General features: G+C 37.1%; 3 protein-coding genes across 4 annotated transcripts; 1 reads left to right on the top strand and 2 right to left on the bottom strand.

Moving 5' to 3' along the window:
* Nucleotides 1-2,132: 2,132 nt before the first annotated feature.
* LOC112741856 (probable prefoldin subunit 4) lies at nt 2,133-4,279 on the top strand. Of its 2 annotated transcripts, XM_025791022.3 has the most exons (4): nt 2,133-2,261; nt 2,519-2,614; nt 2,717-2,827; nt 3,867-4,279. In XM_025791022.3, the coding sequence occupies exons 2-4, from the start codon at nt 2,606-2,608 to the stop codon at nt 4,125-4,127; spliced, it is 381 nt and encodes a 126-aa protein (XP_025646807.1). In that variant the 5' UTR covers nt 2,133-2,261; nt 2,519-2,605; the 3' UTR covers nt 4,128-4,279. The 2 variants fall into 2 exon arrangements, with proteins under 2 accessions (XP_025646807.1, XP_025646798.1); XM_025791013.2 differs by lacking the exon at nt 2,133-2,261 and having other exon boundaries at nt 2,266-2,614.
* A 1,046-nt stretch (nt 4,280-5,325) lies between these two features.
* On the bottom strand, nt 5,326-10,153 carry LOC112741848 (26S proteasome regulatory subunit 4 homolog A). Its single transcript, XM_025791004.3, has 6 exons — nt 9,529-10,153; nt 7,844-8,089; nt 7,105-7,274; nt 6,664-6,880; nt 6,395-6,535; nt 5,326-5,586 (listed from the first exon to the last, which is right to left on the bottom strand). The coding sequence occupies exons 1-6, from the start codon at nt 10,009-10,011 to the stop codon at nt 5,503-5,505; spliced, it is 1,341 nt and encodes a 446-aa protein (XP_025646789.1). The 5' UTR covers nt 10,012-10,153; the 3' UTR covers nt 5,326-5,502.
* A 16,047-nt stretch (nt 10,154-26,200) lies between these two features.
* On the bottom strand, nt 26,201-26,683 carry LOC112723241 (uncharacterized). Its single transcript, XM_025774508.1, has one exon. The coding sequence runs from the start codon at nt 26,681-26,683 to the stop codon at nt 26,201-26,203; it is 483 nt and encodes a 160-aa protein (XP_025630293.1).
* Nucleotides 26,684-27,054: the final 371 nt, after the last annotated feature.

Here is a 27,054-nt window from a genome sequence, read left to right as displayed (position 1 = left end):
CTGATAGAAGCTGGAATAGAAATCTGATTGAGTCGATTTTTTCAGTTGATATATGCAATAAAATTTTTTCAATCAAACCAACAGAGGAGGAGGATGAAGTTAATTGGTGCTGGACAAAATCTGGTATATATGAAGTTGGGTCAGGATACAAAATTGCTTATGGATTCTTTCATTCTCCTACTTCATTGAGGCCCCAGAACAAACACAACAAAGTCTGGAATAGCATTTGGGAGTTGAAATTACCACATAAAATTAAGATTTTTCTATGAAAAAGTCTTCATGAAAAGCTTCCAGTGTTGCAACAAGTCCACAGCCGGTTCGCATCCACTCCTGCCACTTATCCAAGATGCATGTTGAAGGCTGAATCAATTTCTTATGCTTTGTTCCAATGCCCCCTATCTTCAATAATATGGAGACTAAACTTAATAACTCCTGACCTATGGATGAGAGAAGAAGAGACATTTTTCAATTGGTGGCAACGAGTCGGCAGCGGCTCAATTAGACGGTAGACAAAAGACCCTCCTCATAGCGACACTGTGTTGGAGCACTTGGAAAGCGAGGAATCGGTGTGTTTTTGAGAAGGTAATAAGCCCGGCACTAGAGATAGTGAAAGAAACCAACAATTTAGTGTGTGAACTCGTGAGCCATACCTGATAGATGCTGCTAATTTTCTTTACTCTTACTTTACTCTTTTTTAAGCTCTTAGTCTTTCAGTCACAGTTGGTGATAAATGGGAATACCCAATTCTTTTATACTTCCTTATGGAAACACTTTTATTTTATATTAATAAAATAACATTTATCTTTGAAAAAAAAATAGGTGTAATCAAATTCAGGAGTATTGAGAGTGTCAAAACTCATAAAACTAAATCCATACTGTAAGTGTAAGATATTTGATGATTCTGAAAGTTTGTACATATCAGTACGTTGGTTTAAATCCATATTAGTTATTAATTTACTATGTGAATTTATTTTCTTCGAAAATTATAATTTATTTGTTTTTTTAAATAAAAGAATAATAAATAAATAATAAGAATAAAATGTAATTATGATTTAAAAATTTTAAAAATACCGACCTAAGCAAATAATTTATAAATAATTTTTTAAATTAGTTCAATAATATTAAAAATTAAATACCTAATAACTTAATAAAGTGTATTTAAAAATTCAAAAAGTAACGATATAAGAAAATAATAATTTATAATTATAAATAAAATTTTAAAGATTTTTAGGAACAATACCTAAGCAAATAATTTTCAAACTTAATCAATGAACACCATATTAACATAAAATTTTTTTATTTATATTACTATAAAGATAAAAATTTGATTTTTTTCTTATGCATATTACAAAAAAAAATTATTTTCAAAACAAAAAAAATAATTATTTACAAATGAACATAATTAAATATATGACAAAGATAATACCAGTACGTTTATTTTTATCAAATTGAATCCTATTAAATTATTAATTTAAATTCAATCTATTTAATTTTTAATTTCAAAAACATTTCATACATTGTTCTGTGTGCAAGAAAATTACATAGGCACTTTTTAATTGTCCAGTCATATCATTAATATATTTTCTTACACTTTTTAAACTATACAATATTCTAAATGTGAAAACTTTCAATTATTACCTTTAGTCATAATCTTAAATTATTTTATGATACTAATAATTTTCTTTTTTCTTCTAATTATAGCATCGTATACTATTTAACATACTAATAAATAAAATTCATAACATAAAATTGATATCATTGCAACTTTATCCAAAATTCAAATTAAATTTTAATAAATAGTATAACCTCTTTATACTTACTTAAGAGATTACGAGTTCGAATCTTTTATATTTTAAAAAAATAAACTTTAACAAATTATAAGTCGCTCAACTAATTTTTTCTCTAACAAACAGCACTATTGTACAATCCGTTCCAACCAAAAATCACACAACTTCATCGAAAATCAGTCATTTTTTCTCTCCAAGCCTAACTTTCATGTGAAACAAATAAATTATAATATTTTTATCGCCAAAACCAACAACAATCAACTAAACACCAACTAGATAACAAAAATATTTAAGATCCAGTAAAAAAAAGCCCACAATCTTAATTAACAATATTAACCATTAATCAATTTCGCTTTATTAATCCCTTTCTATCAGGACGCAATACACATTTTGACAGTTTACACATTTTGTCCTACTCCATCAAAACACACACCACACGCGTTCGTTTATCGTTTACCCATGTACATTCAACAGGTGAGGAACAAAAATTGCTTCCTCACCGTAGCAAAACCCTTTTATCAAATGAACTTCTTCAATATTGTGGTTTTTTTTTGTTCTTTTATTAATTTTACTTTTTAGTTTCACGAGATTTTAAACAAAAGCAAGCAAAAAAGAATGATTACATACTAATTTACTCGATTATTCTTGCGTTTATTACTGTTACAAACATTTAATTAATTAAGAAAAAGTATCCCATTTTTGTGTTTAATATATCTTCACCCCAATTTTAGTTAACGAGAGTTGTCAACAGTAGCTCCCAGTGGTACTGAAGCCGATACTGTGATTGGAATCAGGAAACCCTAAATTGAGTCAATAGCATGCAGCAGGTAATAAAAATCCCTAGCTTCGGGGAATGTTCCTTTGAATCGCAATCTTCTTTCTATTATTTTCCCTCCTAATTTATGATATTCCATTTTTCGTCGTTGAAGGGAGGAGGATCCGACACGGAAGTGACATGGGAGGACCAGCAGAACATCAATAAGTTCGGAAGATTGAACAATCGCTTTCATGAGCTCGAGGATGAGATCAAAATCGCCAAGGTAACCATATTTTTTTGTTTCTTTTCATTTTTCTTTTCTATTTTTTTTATTTAGCTCTGTTTTGAGTTTAGTTGTTAGTATATGAGTAGAATAAGCACTCAAATGCATCCTTATATTTTATAACTTGATGGTAGAAATGGATTGAAAGAACAAAAGAAATCATAGGATATGCATTGATTTACTTGTTTAGTTACAGGGTGGGGTTTTAGTTTATTCCTTAATCATCACTATAATAAGTTAGGAGCTAGGACCTTGCAGAATAAACCATCATTTTTATCGTTAAAGATTGATTAATTTGCTCAGAAAAATGGTCCCCCAATGACTACTAACTGTATTCCTAAAAGATTCTTCCACTTGATCAATCCACCCAAAGTAAGAACCAGTATGTCGGCAACCTAATATTTCCTCGGCCAGAATAGTTTTTTACTCAACCAAAATGGAACATATAAGGGTACTGCTGGAGTGTAATTATGGGCAAAATGCAGTTTACTTGTGACTGTGTTGGTTTTCATTTGGCAAGAATGTTATGAGTGACATAGTAGATACAAAACCTAGCTGGATTGATCAGTATCAATATCGACATTCAATACTATCCCTGGATAATGTACACCCTTGCAGAGAATACATTAATGATGAGTTTTATGGAGAACTAGGGGCCTAATTGAAAAAAGAGAAAAAAGAAAAATGGTTTAACATTTTGCCTACCCCTCAAACTCATTAACAATGGGCTAACATGCCGGTTTGTCCAATATTCAAAACTGAGAGCAACAGAGTCCTGAGTAATCGATTAGATTAGATGAAATGGTAGAGAGGAAAAATATATTCAATCTTATTACATTATATATCCTCTAAAATTAAGTATGTGGATGACTGGTTGTGACACTGTGTATATCAGATATGGAATTTATAAACTCCTCTGTTCTGCAAGTCCTGTCCTAGTTTGATTTTTGTAGCCATACAACCTTCTTGCAAAGGCAAGCCCCTGGTTGGCATGTTTTTGATGTTGTGATACAAATGCAAGGGATGATTTCTTCTACAGGAAACAAATGATAATTTGGAAGATGCGAGCAATGAGTTGATTCTCACAGATGAAGATGTGGTTCGGTTTCAAATAGGTGAGGTCTTTGCACATGTGCCAAAGGATGAAGTCGAGAATAGGATAGAAAACATGAAAGAGGTGACAAGCCAGAAACTGACAAAGCTTGACGAGGAGAAACAATCTGTGGTTGCTCAGATGGCTGAACTGAAGAAGATTTTGTATGGGAAGTTCAAGGACTCGATCAATCTTGAGGAGGATTAGTAGCCTTCTTGTTCATAGGTCTTTTTGGGTTGATTTGAACTCTATTGGACTTTCGGGAATTTTTCAATCAGATTGTCCCATGTTTTATTTCATTTCATGTTTAGAGTATTTTCTTGGTTGTAATCTAGTGGAAATGGACCTCCTCTTCTGCATGTCTTTGGTTTCATTATTCTCTGTCATTTTCTTCTCTAGTTGATCGATCCTAAGGAAAATCTTTAATCACCTTTGTTGATTATGACTATGAAAAATCTGTCACTTTGGATAAGTAACAGCGAGAGCGGCATGTGTTTTAGTTGCATTACTCTTAAATCTTGCTGAGATAGAAGTGGCTGTCATTTGAAAAAATAAAATAAATCGTGTCGAGCATTGACTGGTACGTTTTTCAGACAAATAAAAGTTGTCGTTTCATTTCAGTAATTCAGTTGATTGATATGTTCAACAATTGGACTTGAACTCTTCCATTAACATGATAACTATCAAAAGATTGGGTTAGTTTTGTCTAATTATTCCAATCTTTGATGGATATATATTTTATATTTTCCATTGTTAGAAACTTAGAATTGTTCGCACTAAATTTTTCATGATTAAAAATAATAGCTTACCTTACTTTTGTGTATGCTGTTAACAATCAAATTTGAACGTGGGACAGTTGGGACCTTGTATAAAGTACTTAAATCTATTGTCACTAAGGTTACATTTGAAAAAGAAAGCGAGAGACAAAGACTAAGACTAAATTAAATTTCTGCATTGTATTTGATATAAAATATGTAGAGTTAAATTATGTCTTATATTATATTTGGTGTAGGAATGATCACGACTATCTAGATTGCTACAAGTTTTTGTTGCTTAGTGATAATCAATCTGTATTCTGTGGGGTCAACAAAATGAAATAAGAGATTGGTAAAATAATAAAATAATAAATTAATTACAATTAAATTTTCATTATATATGAATTTTACTATCTTATTTTAAGAGCCCTGACACTAAATTTTTCACTTTACCAACAATCTTACTCCACAGGGACTTGATCAATTGAGATCATTGTACAAAACCAGACAGCGTAGATATAATTGTATAATGTTTTATCCGATGATTAACCAACTGACAAAGAAAAAATTCAGCAACATAGAGCTATGTCTCTGTAAAGAATGCCAATAACGGAATGACGTATTTATCCTACGACTATGAAACAATACAATTCCAAAAATCATAGAAATTGAAATAAAACAATTGCGAGTTAAGATTCAAAGCCTCCAGATCTAACTTTACCCAAGCAATTGTACATGAATAAAGCTCAACATCATGGTAAAAACGCAAGACATGATGCTCACAGAGCTAGAACATAAAAACGGCAAAGATAATGGTAAATGATAGTTCACATATATAGACCTTCTGGCACCCCTTCTTTCTTCTTAAACATCACTTTATCTTTTGCCTTCTTAAAGTCAGCATGAGTCACCTGAACAAGAATGTATCAAACAAAAAACATACTCCAATAAGAATGAGAGGAATCATGAAACAAACGGGGACAAATGATGTTTCGTTTGATAAGTGATAAATCAAAATTGAACAAAAAGGCAAAAAATAGTGATTCATTAACTGTAACAACTTTCCTGTAAGGAAAATTGTAGGAACCCAAATCTCCAGTTTTGGTTGTTTTGTAATACAGAGTTCAAACAGTCTCTTTTATAGTGATAAAAGAATTTTACTAACAAGATAATACTACGAGAAAGGATAGAACAAGCTATCAGCAAATCTAAGATGAGTGGGGGGTGAGCAGTGAGGGTGGCAATGTCAGTGATGGTGAGGGTGAGTCGCGGCGGGGCAGAAGGAGAGGCAGTGGTGTTGAGGGTGAGGGTGAGGGCGAGGTGAGTTGTAGTGCTGATAGGGGATTGATGGGGAGAGGGTCAAGGTTAAGGGTAAAATTGGAAAAAACTGACTTACTGTTGATCATAAAAAATATTAATGGTAATAGTAGAATTAAAACTTATTATAAACGTTGAGAGTAAAATTAAATCGAACTAAATGTTAGCCGCAGTTTTACAGCTGTCTTAACCTCCATTTTTAATCTCCAACTGAACCTTCGATAGTGTAGGTTGCAAAAGAAAGAACGGTTTAAGCTTGGGAGTAAACAAACTATGCTACAGTTTACATATGCTTAATACAACCATGGTAAAATTGGCTAGTCAAGGCAAGCAACTTCACAGTTCCAAAAAGATAGACTAATTATATCAGACAGATGATAGAACCACAAATAGAGAGCTAACCTTCATTCGGCGTTCCCGTAGAGCAAGTAATCCAGCTTCAGTGCATATTGCCTTTATATCAGCTCCAGAAAATTCATCCTTAGTCATAACAAATTCCTCCAAGTTGACGTCATCGGCTAATGTCATCCTTGATGTGTGTATCTTTATTTCAAAGCATAAGAAGTCATTTAGTCATATGATCAAGCAAAATATGCATTCTAAGATATCACATATAATCAGCAGAAACATCTTTTTTCTATGTTGCTTTGACAAAAATAAGTCATGCTTACCTGGAAGATGCGTCTTCTTGTCTTAATATCAGGAAGAGGAAATTCTATCTTCCTGTCAATTCGACCAGGTCTTAGCAAAGCTGGATCAAGGCTCTCAATTCGGTTGGTTGCAAGAATCACTTTTACATCTCCTCTTGAATCAAAACCATCTAACTGGTTCAGCAACTCTAACATGGTTCTTTGAATTTCACGTTCTCCACCTGAGTGAGCATCGTATCTGTAAGCACATTAACACATAATCTCATGAATGTGAGAGATTTGTAGGAGATCAAAAAGCTAAAAAGCACAGGTATCCATGTGTCATACATTTCTAAGTCAAATCGTGAATGAAACATAACAAAACAGTAACAAGCTAGAGTTGGTTAGTCTTGCATAGGATGTAGATATTCTCGAATTCTAATTGACTAATTCCCTCCAGAAGTTGGGTTTTCAAATACCTACCTCTTTGTACCAACAGCATCAATTTCATCAATGAATACAATAGATGGGGAAAGATCATCAGCAACCCTGAAAAGTTCCCTGACTAGCTTTGGACCATCTCCCAGGTATTTTTGTATCAATTCACTACCAACTACACGCAAGAATGTCGCTGATGTTGAGTTTGCTACAGCCTGAAGTCAGATAACACGTTACCTTAGACCTAAAATTATAGTGCATAATGTGCTTGTGCATTAAAAGCAATATAGATCGCATGAAAGGTAAAGGTCAGATAATGCCTATAATATCACACAGGTCAAACTACGTTTATGCTGAATATCACATGGCATATGAACTCCAATATTATCAAACCGACACACAAATTTTATCATAACATCTGAACACCAGTTCATTTTACAGAGATCATGAAATGAAATGCTAAAATTCCAAAAGAAATATTCTCTCCAGTGCCTATAAGCCAAAGATCAACAGCTAGCAAAGAACAAGATAATTTCCTGCAAGTAACATGCAAAGCAATGCCTAAAAACAAGGATTTACAAACTTGACAGAAGTCTCCTTTTGTGCATATATACATGGGAAAAAGTATTCCCAGGAATTCCATAGTATTGAATACTGATCCACAATGTAGCATGATAACATGTTCGGTTTAAAGGAAAGGGAGTTAAATGGAGAGGATAAGATACAAAGAGGAGATGCTCAAGCTCTATTCCATCAGCCTATGAGAACACAAATAAATACAAACCTTTGCAAGCAAGGTTTTCCCAGTTCCAGGTTCTCCATATAATATGACACCTTTAGGAGGTTTAATACCAATGTCTTCATATAACTCAGGGTGAGTCAATGGAAGCTCAACTGCTTCCTTAATTTCCTGTATCTGAGCATCCAAACCACCAATGTCAGCGTAGGATTCCAAAGGAGCCTTTTCAACCTTCATGACAGAGACCATTGGATCAACTTCATCTTGAAGAAGTCCAACAACAGAAAGAACCTGATGAAAAAAAAAATTAAATAAATAAATCACATCTCCTGTACTTAAGCATATGAACTACAAGTCTACAACAAAGGAAGTATAACTCATATACCAAAAACAATTATGTTACATCAACTTCCACTCTTCCAAGTCATGTTACGTTCCTATCACTAAGCATTCTATTAGAAAAATTATCATATCTGGCAATCCAAGATTATACATCAAAAAGAAACTTGAAATATTTCCAGCAAGTTGTTAAAACATCAACAAGACATTACATTACACAATCTAATGATACACAAGGACATGTCCAATGTCTATTGCATCAAACATTAAAAATCGTTTCATACATGACTATTACTTCATGATAGAGTGAGCAAGTTATTGCTAATTCATTTTCATTCTACCCTAGGAAAATCAAAATTGCAATTATAAGTGCACATGACTTAGGCTTGGTTTGATAAAGCTTTTGGCTTGGTTTGATAAAGCTTTTACTTTTTGAAAGTGGCTTTTTTAAAGACAGCTTTTTAAAAGCTGCACTTGCATTTGGTAAAATGAAATTAAAAATGACTTTTAATAAGCACAAGCACCACAATTATGTTTGGTAAAACAGATTTTAAAAATTAAAAAAATTATAATAAACATATTTATAACGAAAAATAATTTCTTTTTTCAAATTCTTTAAAATTTCATATAATATTTTAAAATAAAAAATTCATAATAAACATAAACATAATAAATAAACTCTTTATTTTTTAACTTTAAATTTTATATAAATATCATAAAAATTTATTTTATCCTAAATTTATTTGTGTTGAAATTTGTGAAGATTAGGTTGAAAAATAAAGAATATATGAAGATTGTGTTAGAATTTGGTAAGCCTAAGTCAGCTTTGAAAAGCTTCCTCTCAGGTGAAGCACCCCTAACTTTTAAAAGCCGCAAGCACAAGCACTCGGACTTTTTAATTTACCAAAAGCAAAATGAGGTGCTTGTGCACCTCATCGAAGAGTTTTACCAAACCCTTAAATTAGTGACTTACACCACAGCTACCTTCACATTTCATAATAAGCAAGCATTACTGATTTGAACGTAAAAACAGCAATTATCTAAAACAAATCCTAGGGAGTCAATTTTCACAACAAAGAATAGCAAACCCCATAGCAACGGTCACAATAATTTTCATTACTCTCTAGAAAATCGAAATAGGTATATTGTTGATCTCAAAACCTAGACAATTTTGAGTACCAACTTAATTCTCAGGGAATAGCAACCAAAAACCAACGAAACCCTAGAGCCAATATCACACCGAGCTTCGATTACTCACTCGAAACAAAAACTACGAATCCAATAACCAAAAACCTAGACAATTGCGCAACTCAATATCACATGAAAGCAAAAAAAGTAAGCCAAATTTCACGAAATAGCAAACAAAACAAAAAAAATTGCAAAACCCTAACCTTATTATGCATCAAAATAGCGCAACCAGGCTCCAACTGATCTTTATCAACAAACGACAAGATCCCAACGTAATATTCAGGCCCGACCGAAGACGAAACAATGGCATGATTCTCGTCAATGAGCTCTTCAAGATTCCCAACGCTCATTGGAGAACCTCTGAGATCATCGACCTTTGATCTATCTTCTTCGGCCTTCTCTTCCTGAGGCTTCAGCCTCTCTTGGTTCGCAACGAACTCTTCCTCCATCAGCAGATAGTCCTTCACGCGCTCCAGCTTCAGCAATCGGAGTTTGCACTTCGTGTGAGGCGTCACAACCGGAAGGCGAGCCGCGGCCTCGGGTCCCTTCTGCTTCCGCTGCTTGCGGCCCACGCGGGCGGGAGGGGCCGCCGGCTCGAATTTCTTGTCCTTTTTGTCGTTGCCGTCCGGCTTACGATCACCCGGCATGCCCTGGCGGTTGAGGCCGCCCGGAGTTCCTTGCCCCATTAGATTGGTTTTGAGGGTTTTTGTTTTTTGGGTGGAAAAGGACGAAGCTGAGAGAAGAGAGTAGCGTGCCCAAAGAAGAAAATATGCTTTGAGTAACCAATGCAACTTTCTATTATTTATTTTCAATTGTTGTGGTAACTTGTTGTTTAAGCCAAAAAAAACTTTTAGGGAAACATTTCATGGTTCTGAAAACCGGAGCGGACCGGTCGGTTCAACCGGGTTAATTGAGAACCGGTTATCAGGCCGGTCCGGTTGATCCCAAAAAACTAATCTGCAAAAAATCGATAAAAAAATTGGTCGAACCGGTGATTAATCGGTGAATCGGTCAAATCGGTCAGGTTTTTAACAGTTTTTTATAATGGATAAAAAAAAAACCAAGCCCAACCCACTTACAAGCTGACCCGGTAACCCAATTACCCTACCCCTTATACAAACAGCGAGACTCAGTTCCCTCATTCACCAGCCACCACACCTCAACCCTAATTTCTCTTCCAAGTTCCACCACACCAGTCTCATCTTCTTCTGCGATCTTCTCCCATATAGGTTCTATAATCCCACGCGCCAGAGAAGTCTGCTTGCTTCCTCTCTGCAACGATGTAGCTGCCGTTTGCTCATCTCAGTTTTCGGAGCACTGCACCACTGGTGTCGCATATCAGATCTAGTGGAGTCGCGTTCATCATCTCCATCACTGCAACCGCCTTCCCTTTCCCTTCTACAGAGGCGTCGACCGTGACGCTTGATGATTGGATTTGTGACGGTTTAGAATTTCACAAATGAATTCTCGTTGCAAGTATAGTTTCTAAACCAACAATAATCCTTTCATACAAAAGATTATTTGTCACAAGTAACAAACCCCTAAAATTAATAACCGAAGTATTCAAACCTCGGGTCGTTCTCCCTAGGAATTACAATAAAGTGTCTTGTTATTGGTTGTGAGTTATTTTTTGGGGTTTTGATAAGAAACATGGAAGTTAAATGCTAAAAAGTAAACTAATGGCTACAAAGGTCTTGGCAAGGGTTGGTGGTCAAGGATCTCTATCCTAATCACTAACCACAATATGAGAATTGGCAAGGATTAATCTCATTAAATCATCCTCTAACTAGTAGTAAAGGAAAGTCAAATGAGCTATATCAATCCTAGTCTATAAGCCCTAACTCTCCACTAATTCAATTAGTGAGAACTAGAGTCAATGGATCCCAATCATCAATTACTTGGACATTAGTAACTCAAGAGTTCCTAAGTTACCTTTCCAAGCCAAGAACATAAAACTCTACTCTAGAATCCAACCAAGCATTTTCTCAAACACTTGGAAGGCACAAAAGAAAAGCATAGTAATTTGACAACAAGAATGAAATCTAACAACAATTATTGAAAGGAATTAACAACAACAATCAAAAGAAACACATTTATTATGAATTACCTTGATTGAATTGAAAGAGAGTAGAAGAAACAAAAGTAGATCTACAACAAAACACAAGAACAACATAAAGGAAATTACAACAAAAGAATGGAAGAAGAATGAATGTAACAATAAGGAATTGAGAAGATAGAAGTAGAAGAAGATGAATTAAAATCTAGATCTAAGAACTAAACCTAATCTTAATCCTAATCCTAGAGAGAAGTGAGAGCTTCTCTCTCTAGAAACTACTTCTAAAACTAAACTATGACTAATGGTAACTAACATGTAAATGTTGTGAAGTATCTTCATTCCCCCTTCAATCCTTGGCTTAAATAGCATCAAAAATGAGTTGGATTGGGCCCACAAGGCTTGTAAATTCGCTAGCCACGAGTTTGCATGAAGTGAATCACATGCACCAACGGTGCGTACACGTACTATACTCGTACACGTCACCATGCGCGGTTCAACCATAGCAAATCTTATATCGTTTCGAACCCCGGATGTTAGCTTTCCAACCCAACTGGAACCGCATCATTTGGACCTCTGTAGCTCAAGCTATGACCAATTAAGTGCGAAGAGGTCGGCTTGATAGCTTTTGCGTTTCCTTTATTTTTCCATGAGTTCTCCATTTTTACATGCTTTTCCTTCATTCCCTTGGTCCAATCCTTGCCTCCTAAATCTGAAATCACTTAGCAAACATATCAAGGCATCTAATGGAATCAAGGAGAATTAGATTTATCTATTTTAAGTCCTAAAAAGCATGTTTTCACTCTTAAGCACAATTAAAGGAGAAGTTATAAAACCATGCTATTTCAATGGATAAATGTGGGTAAAAGGTTATAAAATCCCCTAAATCAAGCACAAGATAAACCCTACAAATGGGGTTTATCAACGTTGCTACTAGCATCGTTAGCGACATCACCACTGAAGATTGGAGATGGTGGTGGAGCACCCTCAATCTCCTCTTTTGTCTGCCTCTTTTTGCCAGGCGCCATCTGATGAATGAATTTTTGCCGGTATAGAAATTATCGAGTAATCAATCGTAGTATAGTCTAAACCGACGCAAAATCCATCATCAAACAATTCTACAATCTATAACCGAGAGTATTAGTCCCGAGTCGTTCTTCCCTAGGAATGCTACAAGGGTGTATGTTAGTGGTTAAGTGGTCTTTTATGGCTTGAAGAGTGTGGCATAAAAGTGCTAATAAAAGAAAACAACAATCAATCAATATTAAAAGCCTTGGCCAAGGTTGAACATTGGAAGTTCCATCACTATAGCTTCCTTCAATTGTGATAACAAAGGGGTGTTGCTTCACTTAGTTAACCCCTAATTATAGAGGAAAGTCAAGTAAAAGTAACTAACTTGAGTCACAAGTCCTAGTCTTACCCTAGGGAAGTCTAGCTTTAGTGCACTCTAAGTCAATTAGCAATTCTCAATTCTTGATCAACAATTGACATCCATTATTCAAGTGTCTCCAATGACTCAACCACTAGGCCAAGTGAGGGGATGCTATTCCATATCTAAAGTTGGCATTTTCTCAAATATTTGGAGAGCAAGAATGAAAGACATAGTAAAATTGAGAAGAGGTTTAGAATCAAAGTGATTCAACACAAGAGATTAACAAGAATCAACAATGAACAACAATGAAAATGAGATCTTCAATGAATTAATAGAATCCAAAACAACAAAGTTAAATCTTAGATCTATGAGAATTGAACAATTACAAACACTAATTGAGATTAGAGAAGATGATCTACAACATGAACAAAGTAAAATGAGAGTTGCAATAGATCTCACCAAGGAATGGTTGAGAATTGAGAAAATGAAGATGAATCCTAGAGAGAGGTTGGAGTTTCTCTCTCTACAAATGTAACTAACTAAAAATATCTAAGAAAACTTGTAAAATGAGTCTATGGATGTGAATGTGTGTTAATCCCCTTCAATCCTTGGTTCTTATATGCAAATTGGCGCCAAAGTTGGTTGCTGAAACCTTCCAAAATCGCCCGGCACGTGTTGTAATAACAAAATCACGTGCAGACTACGACGCGTGCGCGTCCCTGGCTTATTCCGCAATGTGCGCGCGAGCGCCTTGTGCGCGTGCGCATGCTTGGCCGAGATCAATTCTTTGGCTTTTTGTGCTTCTCTCCACTTGCATGCTTCCTTCCTTGCTCCTTTTATCCATGCCTAACCTATTTCAACCTGAGATTACTAGCAAACACATCAAGGCATCTTATGGAATCAAGGATGAATTAGAATTCATCAAAATAAGGCTTAGAAAGCATGTTTTAACACTTAAGCACAAATACGGGAGAGATTACAAAACCATGCCAATTCATAGGTTAAATGCGAGAAAAGGTTATCAAAATACTCTAAATTCAATACAAGATAAACCCTAAAAATGGGGTTTATCAACCTCCCCACACTTAAGCCTTAGCATGTCCTCATGCTAAAATAAGAAGGAACTAAGGGGTGTGACATTTATTGAATGCAACTAAACTATATGAGTCCTATCTAAATGCAACTACCTAAAGTAAATGCAAATGCTTAGTTCAAACAAATCAATTCCCAAGAGAACATGTGTAAGCGCAATAGTTAGGGCAATAGGAGTTAAGTCCAAACCACAATTGTATTGAATTATCAAAAAGAAATCCAAGCTTGCAAGAATATAGATAATACGGGTGAATACATGTAATTGAACTTTTGAACCCTCACCGGATGTGTATCTGCTCTATTCACTCAAGTGTTTAAGGGTTAATTCACTCAATTTTCTTCTAATCATGCTTTCCGAAATTTGATTTTCTTCTAACCATCAACACTTATTCAACGCATGCATACATTTATCATGAGGTCTTTCATTTAGGTTGTAATGGGGTTAGGGTCAAGGTAGGTTCATTTATAGTTAAGTGGACTAGAGTTTGGATCTTGGATTAGTATGGACTTTCCCACCTAACCTATATAATGACCTATACAAGTTCAAACTACTCTAACTACCCATTCTTCACTTTTTTTTTCTTACATATTCATGCATTCTATTCTTTAATTCATAACACTTTTGCATTGATCCCTTTTTGTTGAACTTCACCTTGGGGCATTTTGTCCCCTTTTTATTATTTTTCTTCTTTTCTTTCTTTCTTTCTTTTCTTTTTTTTTTCTTTTCTATTATTTTTTTTCATTTTCACTTTTATTTCTTTTTCTTTTCATTTTTCTTTTTTTTCCTTTTCAAACTATACACAAGAACATCAATGCATAAGGTCTTATACATTCAATCAATACATGAATATGTTCCCAATTCTAAAATATGAAAGTGTACTACCCTTTTTATCCCATCCAATGTTCCCAAGCCTCACCAACTTTGAATAATAATCACTCTCACTAGCCTAGGCTAATCAAAGATCCAAACAAGGACTTTCATTGGTTTTTCGCCTTGGGCTTGTAATGTGCTAAAATGAGAATAAGTTGGTTAAGCTTAGGCTCAAAATTGGCTAACAATGGAGAGTAAAAGGTTGGCTATTTGGGTAAGTGGGCTAATGAAATAATGGCCTCAATCATACAAATGCATGAATACAAGAAATAAATGGACATATAGAATCAAACAAATCAAGGATCACAATCATAAATAGAGAACAATTTCACAAAAGAATGGAAAATAAGTAGTTATAAAATGTAACCACATCAATAAGCTCAAGTCTCACAAGCTTGTGATCTTAATTCAATACATGCTTCACAAAGTATGAATTCAAGCAAGTTTCATAAAGATATAGCTTCTTCAATCAATTGGGTTGGTGCCCTATGCCCTATAATTAAAATTCTTGGAAAATCTCAATATTTAACTAAGCATTGTTGTGATTGAAAAATTCAAAAATTTTCTTAGTTTACCCTTTCCTTTTCCGCTTAAAACCAATTTCTTATGCAAAAAGGGTGACTAAGTTTCACTTAAAACATGATTTCTAATCACAACCACAAACTAAAAAGAAAAATATACGAAAGAAGATATGCAAAAATGCATAAAGACAAATCCAACTAAAGTATGGAATCTATCATCCAGAACATCTAAAAATATCCAAAAGCATCAAAATATCTAAAATCCGAAATAAGTAGTAAAGGTATCCAAAATAAACTCAAAATACATCAAATATATACAAAGGATATGCAAAGTAGGATAGCTAGAAAAGTGGCCAAAATGTTCACCGGTATCTAATGATGCCACCGGCTACCTCCCCACACTTAAGATCAAGCATCGTCCTCGATGCTAATCCTGAGGATCAGGGATAGGTACACCGATAGGCTCTGGCTGTGGCTGTGATACCGGCTGAGACTCCTGTGTATGAGGTGGTGCCTCCATATGTGCTGGCTCATCCGCATGAATACCCTCGGTCTGTAAATCTGCATGCTCCTCCTCATGGGTCTCCTCATCGGAACCGGAAGACTCTGGTAGAGGGGGCAGCTCAAGGCCCTGGGCCACAAACATCTGGTCAATCCGATCCAGGCGACGCATGATCTGGCGCTTGCTGCGCTCCATGTACCGGAAGAGACGCTGAACTAACAAGTAAATCGGCTGAGGTGCGGCGGCGGTAGATGCTCCTGCAGGGGCTGATGATGAAGAGGGTCCAGCTCCCTCAACTGCTGCTCTGGCTCGAGATCGGCGGCACGAGGCGGGCTTCTCGTGCACCCAGGATCCCCACGAAATAGTGACTGGCTCCTTCTGAGGGAGCGGTGGAGGTGGTGATACATCATCCTGGTGCCATGGAACTCCGGCCCACTGAATCATCTGAGTGACCATGACCGGAAAAGGAAAGAGACCTCGGATGTGGGCTCTCCACATGAACCGACTGATCAGCTGGGGGTAATAAACCTCTTTCCCCTCCATCACACAGCTAATCAAGATCAACATAGCAACTGGGATCTCTGTGAAGTGGGTCGTAGGCATGACGTAATGAGCGAAGATCTGTTGCCAAGTCTTGGCCTCTCGGCTCAGATAACTAAAGTGCATCCCCTTGGGTGCCGTGTTATCGGCATCCATAACCCAAGGAGCATCCGGAGTGGCTACCACTGCTCTCAATGCCTCAAAATCAAAGGTCATGCAATGAAGGTCTATCTCGGCCTGCATGAATGCATCAGTGTCACTGGTCTTAGGCCGGCAAGTAAGGGCATCCTCTATGGCCTGCTCTGTGATGGGTACCTCAATCCCCCTAACAAGTACCGAATCAAGGGTATGGCGAAAGAAATTGCAGTAGAACTCCTGCACCTAAGATCGGTTCACCCGGCTCAGTTCCCTATCCAGAAAAGCCAAACCCATCCGGTCAATACGCTGGTGAATGATGTTGGTCAAATCTGATGGAATAACTAACTTCTTCTCAGTATTCAGATTCTTTGAATTGTAGCTTGGGAATCTGAGTTCATAGTAGAGATTGGGAAATTTGACCGTATCCTGAGCCGGTAGTAATTGGTTTGCTTTATCTATGTCATTTAGAGGGTTTTGAGCATAGGCAAGCAGTGAAGCAAAAGTGGGGTTTGGTGTTTTCTTCCTCTTTTTGGAAGATGATGCTTTTCCTTTCCCTTTATCTGACATCCTGAAAAAAATAGAATAGAATATGGGCAATTAAGCACTTAGCACGGAGCAAAGAAAGCATGTTCAGGATATCACTTGGCCAGTAAACAATCATGATGTGAACTGAACTTGAAAGGTAAACTGGTAAACAAGTAAGCATAAGCGAACAAGTAAACCAAGAATGCAATGTCCAATAAGGTCAACCGCTCTAATTTATTAAGCAATACTGTCATCATACCTTTGAAAAAAATGGTTAAAGAGGGTTAAATGTGAGTGGCAGTTAAAGAAATTAGTAAGTTAGAAAAGTGAATTAGTGGTATGATGATATTTAGGCTCAATAAGAGAGGGGTTGTGGCTAGTCATAGAAATCAAGTTCAAAATGTTTAATGCAAATCCCGGAAGTCGAAAGTAACGAGAATTAGCCCAAAATTATAATAAAGACCAAAATGAAATTAAATTTCTTGAAAATTGGGCAGCATCTCGGCTTAAAAGTGGACATTCCCGGATAGAAAAATAGCACAAACAGCATGATTACAACATCAATTAAGCACAACGGCAATGAGATAGCATTTAGCAACACAAATTGCAGAAAAGAGCGACCCAAAATCAATCATACAGCACCCAAGGAAACAAACAGCAAATTATGCACAAACAGAGCACTTATCAGGCCTAGAATCCTCTATCCAGTCCTAGCTACCTAACCGCAATTATTTCTAACTAATCCTAACATACAACATTCCAATTCTAACTAACTAACAGAAAATTAACAGTAGCTAACAGAATCAAACAATTAGTAACAAACAGACTTTGAGCAGGAACCTGGGAGCAGGGAAGAACTGAAAATGGGAAAAGGAAATTGGAGTCGGAACGGAGGCAGCAGAATCAGTGAGTCACGCCACCGTGGATGGTGGCGGTAATGGCAGGGCGGTGGTTGTGGCGGCGTTCGGGGGAGTGAGAGACTGAGCAAAATGGATGAGTGAGAGAGAGAGAGACCGGCAGTGTGATGGTGGTGGCCGGCGGTCGCTGTCAGCGGCGGAGGGAAGAGTGAGAGGGGAATCTGAGATGGGGGAGGTGGTGACAGCGAGAGGAAGAGGGATGAGAGGGAAAGGTAAGGGGTGGGTGGTGACGGGGAGAGGAAGAGGGATGAGAGGGAAAGGTAGGAGGGTGGGTGGTGACGGCGGCGCAACCGCCGGCGGTGATGAGGATGGTGGGCAGAATTGAAGGAAGGAGAGGATGAGGGTAAGAAGAGGTTGAGGGTGTGCGATTGCGCAGCGTCCCTCGCGTCTAAGGGTTTCATGTATTCGTGTCGACGCGGGCGCGCACCGTGCGCTAAGGCGTGGATGATGAAAATAGGCAAAGACGCGTGCGCGTACCATGCGCGCACGCGTGCGTGGAGTTGGGCTAGAGGCTTGGAGTTGGCCCAGATCAGGCCTAAGTCTCTGGAAAATGGCCTGGAGGTTGCGCTACTAGACCTGCGCGCACGCGGCATGTGCGCGTCCGCGTGTATTGGCAGTTTATCGTAGGACGCACAAGCGCGATGCGTGCACTCGCGTCTCTTCCTGCTTCTGACATATATGCGCGCACGGCATGTGCACATCCGCGCGAGGTGAGTTGGGCTGTGGGCTTGAAGTTGGCCCAGATCCAGCGTGACTCTCTGGGTAGTGACCCAGAAGTTGCACCAGCAGATCGACGCGTACGCGGCAGGTGTGCGTACGCGTGCATTTCCCTATAGCTCTATGGACGCGCATGCACGTAGTGCGCGTCAGCGTGGAATGAATTGGGCTTGAGGCACAACGTTGGCCTAGGAGAGGCCCAACTCTCTGGAATATAGGTGATGATGCATCCGTTCATGGACGCGTGCGCGCACAGCGTGCGCGCGCGTCCACCCCCCTCTTCTTTTTTTTTTGAACAGGAAATTGCCTAAAAGCTCTAAATTGCCCAAAAGACTCCCCATGGTCCCCGGCAACGGTGCCATTTTGATGAATGAATTTTTGCCGGTATAGAAATTATCGAGTAATCAATCGTAGTATAGTCTAAACCGACGCAAAATCCATCATCAAACAATTCTACAATCTATAACCGAGAGTATTAGTCCCGAGTCGTTCTTCCCTAGGAATGCTACAAGGGTGTATGTTAGTGGTTAAGTGGTCTTTTATGGCTTGAAGAGTGTGGCATAAAAGTGCTAATAAAAGAAAACAACAATCAATCAATATTAAAAGCCTTGGCCAAGGTTGAACATTGGAAGTTCCATCACTATAGCTTCCTTCAATTGTGATAACAAAGGGGTGTTGCTTCACTTAGTTAACCCCTAATTATAGAGAAAAGTCAAGTAAAAGTAACTAACTTGAGTCACAAGTCCTAGTCTTACCCTAGGGAAGTCTAGCTTTAGTGCACTCTAAGTCAATTAGCAATTTTCAATTCTTGATCAACAATTGACATCCATTATTCAAGTGTCTCCAATGACTCAACCACTAGGCCAAGTGAGGGGATGCTATTCCATATCTAAAGTTGGCATTTTCTCAAACATTTAGAGAGCAAGAATGAAAGACATAGTAAAATTGAGAAGAGGTTTAGAATCAAAGTGATTCAACACAAGAGATTAACAAGAATCAACAATGAACAACAATGAAAATGAGATCTTCAATGAATTAATAGAATCCAAAACAACAAAGTTAAATCTTAGATCTATGAGAATTGAACAATTACAAACACTAATTGAGATTAGAGAAGATGATCTACAACATGAACAAAGTAAAATGAGAGTTGCAATAGATCTCACCAAGGAATGGTTGAGAATTGAGAAAATGAAGATGAATCCTAGAGAGAGGTTAGAGTTTCTCTCTCTACAAATGTAACTAACTAAAAATATCTAAGAAAACTTGTAAAATGAGTCTATGGATGTGAATGTGTGTTAATCCCCTTCAATCCTTGGTTCTTATATGCAAATTGGCGCCAAAGTTGGTTGCTGAAACCTTCCAAAATCGCCTAGCACGTGTTGCAATAACAAAATCACGTGCGGACTACGACGCGTGCGCGCACGGTACGCGTGCGCGTCCCTGGCTTATTCCGCAATGTGCGCACGAGCGCCTTGTGCACGTGCGCGTGCTTGGCCGAGATCAATTCTTTGGCTTTTTGTGCTTCTCTCCACTTGCATGCTTCCTTCCTTGCTCATTTGATCCATGCCTAACCTATTTCAACCTGAGACTACTAGCAAACACATCAAGGCATCTTATGGAATCAAGGATGAATTAGAATTCATCAAAATAAGGCTTAGAAAGCATGTTTTAACACATAAGCACAAATACGGGAGAGATTACAAAACCATGCCAATTCATAGGTTAAATGCGAGAAAAGGTTATCAAAATACTCTAAATTCAATACAAGATAAACCCTAAAAATGGGGTTTATCACCATCGCAGCTGCATGTTCCTCACCGTAATCGCCATATTCTTTTGCTTGCATGTTGTTGTGTTAACTTTGCGAGTTGGTATCACAATTGGATCTGTGATTAGATTAAATTCTTCTTCCTCTGTTTCTTCATCATCTAACAAAATTGAGCTCTGATCTCTTATTTCTTCTTGTTGCTGAGGTTTTATTGATATGTGGAAGTACTGAATTCGAATTTCTGCTACTGTATATATTTTTTTTTAATTCTTACTGCCTCTGTTGATTAAAAGAAACGACAATTGTGATAATATTTGATACGGTTCTACTGGAGACAGGGACATCCTCTGTTTAATGGTTTCCCTTCCTTATGATTATTGCATATGGAAGCTGTAACAATCAATTGCCATGGCAATGTATTGTTCAATGAATCTAAGATTAAGATGGTCTTATGAAAGGAACAAATGTTTGGTTAACTATTAAGAAAATCAGTTTATTGTTAATTTGTTATTTTATATTGAATTTTTTTATAATTTTATTGTATGTTTTAATTAAACCGGTTGAATTCCGGTTGGACCATTAAACCATTGAACCAGTCACTTGACCGGTTCAATGACCGGTCCGGTTCTCGCAACCTAATAAAAATAATATTTTATAATAATAAATTTTTTGAATTTAGTATAATATTATTATTGTTATTATATAATAAACATAATAAATAATAATATGCTGTTTTATCTTTATTCAAAATAAAATATTAATGGAATAATTTAAAGTTTATAATATTTTTGAACAATAAAAAAAGAGACTTAAAAGAAATAAGAATATATATAATTGTAATAGTAGCATGCTAGTTTTACACTAAATTTTATATCAAAAGGCTAATAAAAATTTATTGACAACCTAATATTTTACTAACCTCATTAAAAGAAGCAATTGGCATATCACATTGTGGTCTCTGTTACATATTTTATTTCAAGTCTGAGAGTAGAGTCATAGATAAATTAGTTATATCTATGGTAAATATTTGTACAAAATTGTAACCATAACATGTTATTAAAATGAAAATGCTATTTTTTACCTAAATATTATTAAAAACTTCTTTGAACACAACATTTATTATTAATGACTTTGGATTGCCGTATTCATCCAAAATTAGAACCTTGAGGCTACTGCGACTCTTAACTCTTGACAAAGTAAAATAAAGTTCCCTATGGGTGAACACTAATTTTTGCAAGTAAAGCCCTATATGTGATAATGATTATTGACCTTGACTCTCTTGTTGGTCATTGCAAAACACACTGTCCGTTGGAACCTAAATGGCAATCCTGAATCTAAAGGCATTAAGTTCATTCTTGATATGTACACTTTGTCGCCAATATTTCTACTGGCCACTTCTGTCGCTCCCAATTACGTTGTTGCCAAGTTCGTTAACTATTAATCTTATTCCGTTGCATAAACCTGAAGTCTAGTATATGTTTCGAGTATTATTATAGTGACTCCTGACTTCAAAGTTGACTTGTGGTTGCATAGTCCAGATCATTTGATATCATTTAGGAATTCTGGTGTGAACCACTCTTATTGTACATCTTCATTCTCATTAGCTTAACATGTGTCAGAACTTAGATACTCCTTTTCTATCCTTGAAAAAATTGTCAAAACGAAATCGTTTACCTTCTTGACACTCTCAAGCATAGGTGCAAGAATTGCTCTACTATGAAAATACCTATAATTTGACATGTTTTGCAACAAATTTGGATATGTAAGTCTACTAAATGAGAGAGAGGATCATCAGTAGTTGTAATCGGCATATCATTTGAAATTTCAACTTCTGACTCATCACCAATATTTTCATTTTCAACATCAAGTATTTAATTATCAAATCTCTTCATTTCACCATCATGTTGATCCAAAAAAGACATTAGAAGCCTTATGTTCGTATGCAACTTAAGAACCTTACAGAACGACCACAGATGGGCTGAGTTAATAGTTGATGACAATATATCGTGTCTATTTCCTTTCGGAATCACTGGAAGTATCTGTCTAAAATCACCTCCTAGAACCACAAGAGTAACAAGAGTGCAACGCTCAAGGAAAAGAATTACTTGCGTGATAAGAAACCTAAAGGTTTAAGATAAGAATAAGCGGAAGAGTAACAAGAGTGCCAAGAATACAATAAAACTAGCTCTTGACTCAGCCTGCAAAGCCAAGGCTGGCCGGAGAATATTTACATACACACACACACACACATATATATATATATATATATATATATATATATATATATATATATATATATATATATATATATAAGTATCCCGAATACCCAAAATACATAAACAAGTCCCTAACTCTTCTGTAACCTCTAGGAGGAACAAAATAATCAAGTTTCTTGGAGAGCAAGCTAGTACATATATACATACATATACAAACTAAAACCCAAAATACACTAGGGACTACTCCGCTTCAAGAATCTAGACGCCTAGCAAGGAGCCTTTCGACCTGCATCTGAAAATAACAACATAGTATGGGGTGAGAACCGGAGGTTCTCAGCATGGTAAATGTGCCACACGTATAATAAATAAGGTCCTGGGAATGCTGGAGGCAATCCTAGAACTCCGTCATACAATTGTAAAACTTAATTCCTAAGCAGAAGCCATAAATAGGGGTAGGTAATCTAAACATTCCTAAACTTACTCACTTTTAAACCTAACAGAAACACCAACCCATTTCACCCTTCCTCCGTTCCTCCGTCATCCATAAACCAGCAGAGACAAGCAATCAAACAAGTTCACGCACAAGTCAGAAACAGATAGTGCAAGTAACAAGTATAACAGATAGCAGGATGTATATGTTCAGTTAGGCAATCCCAGGTAGGGGTGGCAAACGGGCCTAAACCCGCCGGGCCGGCCCGCGTAACCCGCCAAAAAAGGCGGGCTGGGCTGGAAAATCGGGACCGCCAAATAGCAAAAGCCCGCCTAACCCGCACCGCTTAAACCGCGGGTTTTGGCGGGCTTTGGCGGGGCGGGGCGGGCTTCCCTGCCGGGCTAAGGTTTTTTTTAGTGAGGGGGTATTTTTGCAATTTTTTTCCTAAAACCTAACTTCCCCCAACCTAACTTACAAGAGTATGAAGATAAAAATTGAGTGTTTTGAATTATGTTTATGTTATTTTGGAGACAATATTTATAATTATGTTTTGGATTATGTTTATTTTGCTTTGGAGAGAATATTTATACTTATATTTTGAATGAAAATTTGGTTTATAATTATATTTATTAGATATTTATAATTACAAAGACTTTAATGTTTGTGAATATAAAAAATATAATTTTTTATGCCATTAGAAATTATAAATTTATTAATATGGTTGTGAAATTATATATATTACTTAGTAGTTAATAATAAAAAAAAGAGAAGAGCTTAGGCGGGCTTAGCCCGCCAGCCCGCCAGCCCGCAGTTAGGCAGGGCGGGCTAGGATTCTAGGACCGCCTAATTAGGCGGGGCGGGGCGGGCCAGCCCGCCAAAGGGCGGGCTTTTGGCGGGGCGGGGCGGGGCGGGCTTCCCCGCTTGCCACCCCTAATCCCAGGTAATACATAGCATTCAAAACAAACAAATACACATGATGTATGCTATCCTATGGCTGATGAGGCTCATCTGTCGGTTATCCAGCCAACCTGACAAGTTCGAAAACCTTAGACTGTCTCCCGTCACGCATCCCCATGAGTCTATGCATAGATTTCACATTCATTTATCATTCAAATCACTCACTGGGGGCTATCCATAGCCGGGAATTTATACGTGCCCGGTCACCCTTATGACGTAGGTCAACAGAGTATTGAGTTTCAACCTGAAACACGTGGTGGCAAGCCACGGCTCTTACCCAGGGAAACTCGTATCTTAGATAGCATCATTCATAAGCCATTTCATTTTCATAATCATTATATAATCATTTATCAAAGCCATGGCATTATATTTCTTTTAACATATTCATCTGCTTTATATAACTCATCATTTTACCTCTTACTTCACCCCCAAGTTACCCTAAATTCCTACCTTCCACTAATTACTAATCTCACTGGTAAAATCTATGGTTAATAGGGCAAAAATAGGGGTTTAGGGGTTCAAAACCATGTTTAAATCTTAAAAACTAAGTTGCTGAAAAACAGGGTGTGTGCGTACGCACAAGTAAATGTTTCGCTTCTGTTGGGTGCGTGCGCACAACTGTGTGCGTAGGCACACACCAGAAAAATCTGATTCTGCTATAACAATCCAATTTTTAGTTTTTTGCACCGATTTTTTGACGTCCATAACTTTCTCTACAAAATTCGATTTTCTGCAAACTTTATATCAATCTCAAGCTTACCAAACATTCTTTAACTTTAAACAAACCCCATTTGCATCCAAAATTTGAGGAGTAAGTTATGGACTTCCAAAGTTCATCAAAATTTACTTTTTACCAAAAAAACATCAAACCCCACTTTTTACTAAATTCACATTCCTTACCCAAAGAACCTGCACATTTCTCACATATCAAGCCCCATTTCATTAATACTATCTACTAACACATTAATACTCACACCAATTCATAAAACTCATACATTAATAAAATCTCCAGCCCTTCCAACCATAAGCTTCCATTTTTAAAATTCATTAACTCATTTTCTCCATTCATTAATAACCACCCATAAATCACCTTCAACTCATCAACAAGCCATAACCACAAAATTTCATTAACATATGTCAACAATTCCATCAACCCATCATTAATAACTCCAAGAAAACATATTCAATAATACTAACAACTCATGCTCATAAATTCCAACACAAGCTCAATCATCAATTTATCCAACATCATCACAAAGCTAATCATTCAATGCATTTAACCGTTTCAACTTAACCTATGGTTTCCTAGCCTAAGTTTTCACAAAACCTTATATGTTAAACGTGCGAAACCTAAACCATACCTTGACCGATCACTGCGTTTGGACCAAGGCAGCCTTACAAGTCACAACACAGCCCCTCAAGCTTTGAGAAACCAACCAAAATCTCAGCTTCAATCACCACCAAGCTTCCAAATGCCCACAATTCAATTCCAATGCTCATATATATACTTAATTCACACCTAATACACATATATATTCCAAATTCAGCTTTTACATAATAAAATCAAAATTGACTAGAGTTTAGGTTGTTCTTACCATACCCACACGCATAATAACTCAAGCCCAGTAAGCTCTACATGCTAAATCGAACCTAAAACACCAAATTGGACAAGATTTTATCACAAGGATTCAATTTCACAACAAGAAAGGGGGTAGAGATTCTAAAATGAAATTGGAGCTTACCGGTGAAATTGATCCGACAAAAAATGTAGAGATCGACGCGCTGGACGCGTGGCCACGAACGGTGCAGCGACCGGAGCTCAAATAGGAAAGTTATGGCGGAAAGAAGATTTGATGAGGGTTATGGAAGTTCTCTTCCTCCCCAACGCTGTTCAGCATTTTTGATGCTGAATGGAGATGAAGATGATTCTGTCCCTTTTAAGTTATGGGTCCGGTTGGACCTACGGGTCCGGTTTGGGCCCCGGTTTAACCGGTTCGGCTCATCCGGTCCAATTTTGGACCAAGTTTTTCGAAATTGGTATCAAAATTCTCGTTTGAAGAGCTCTATCCTATTTTGATATTAGTTTTGTATTTTTAATTTTCCTAATTAAAATTCAATTTATTGACTAATCATTTACTGATTTTAGCGGGGTTTACATCCTACCCACCTAATTAGGAATTTTGTCCTCAAAATTCAGAGTGAGTTACCTGAAAAGAGGAGTGGGTAGTCCTTTCGCATCTCTGACTCAAGCTCCTAGGTATGTTCTTCAATACTGGCCCTACTCCAAGCTACTTTCACCAAAGACACCTCTTTCCCGCATAAACGCTTAATGCTAGTATCATCAATCTTAACCAGAGTTACTGGAAGCGTCAAATCTTCTCTCACTTGAACTGATTCCGGTTCTAGGACATGACTAGTATCAAAAGTATATTTACGAAGCTGGGATACATGAAACACGTCATGTAAGTTCGAAAGATGTGGTGGTAAAGCAATCCTATACGCCACTGGTCCAATTCTCTTCAGGATTTCAAACGGCCTAATATAACGGGGATTTAACTTCTTAGTTTTGATGGACCTTCCTATTCCAGTGGTCGGAGTAACCTTCAGGAAGACATGTTCTCCTTCCTCAAACTCTAAAGGCTTCCGCCTTTGGTCAGCATAGCTTTTCTGATGGCTTTGAGCCACAAGCATTCGACCACGGATTTTCTTTATTTGCTCTGTGGTTTCACTTATCATTTTAGGCCCAATCAAGCTCTTTTCTCCTGCTTCATACTAACATAATAGAGATTGGCATTTTCTTCTGTATAAAGCTTCATACGGAGCCATTCCAATGCTCGCATGATAGTTGTTGTTGTAAGCAAACTCCACCAGAGGCATATATCGATCCCAGCTTGCCGGCTGGTCCAAAACACAAGCCCTTAGCATATCTTCCAAGGTTTGGATTGTTCTTTCTGATTGGCCATCCGTCTGAGAATGATATGCAGTACTTAGGCTTAATTGAGTGCCAAAAGCTTACTAAAAAGCTCCCCAGAATCATGATGTGAAGTGAGGATCTCTATCAGATACAATAGTGGAAGGTACGACATTAATTGTCATTTGTTGCAGGT

Source organism: Arachis hypogaea, chromosome 2, assembly GCF_003086295.3.
Source record: "Arachis hypogaea cultivar Tifrunner chromosome 2, arahy.Tifrunner.gnm2.J5K5, whole genome shotgun sequence".
Classification (NCBI taxonomy): Eukaryota; Viridiplantae; Streptophyta; class Magnoliopsida; order Fabales; family Fabaceae; genus Arachis; species Arachis hypogaea.
Note: the sequence above shows the minus strand (reverse complement) of the source record. Positions and strands in the feature narration are given on the sequence as shown.

Bases quoted from the DNA above. Each gene is read 5' to 3' on its own strand.
- LOC112741856 (XM_025791022.3), top strand. The intron at 2,828-3,866 runs GTAACCATATTT...TTTCTTCTACAG, and splicing joins ATGAGATCAAAATCGCCAAG to GAAACAAATGATAATTTGGA.
- LOC112741848 (XM_025791004.3), bottom strand. From the start codon at position 10,011: ATGGGGCAAGGAACTCCGGGCGGCCTCAACCGCCAGGGCATGCCGGGT. The intron at 8,090-9,528 runs GTTAGGGTTTTG...TTTTTTCATCAG, and splicing joins CTATTTTGATGCATAATAAG to GTTCTTTCTGTTGTTGGACT. The intron at 6,536-6,663 runs GTAAGCATGACT...TTTGAAATAAAG, and splicing joins CAAGAAGACGCATCTTCCAG to ATACACACATCAAGGATGAC.
- LOC112723241 (XM_025774508.1), bottom strand. From the start codon at position 26,683: ATGATAAGTGAAACCACAGAGCAAATAAAGAAAATCCGTGGTCGAATG.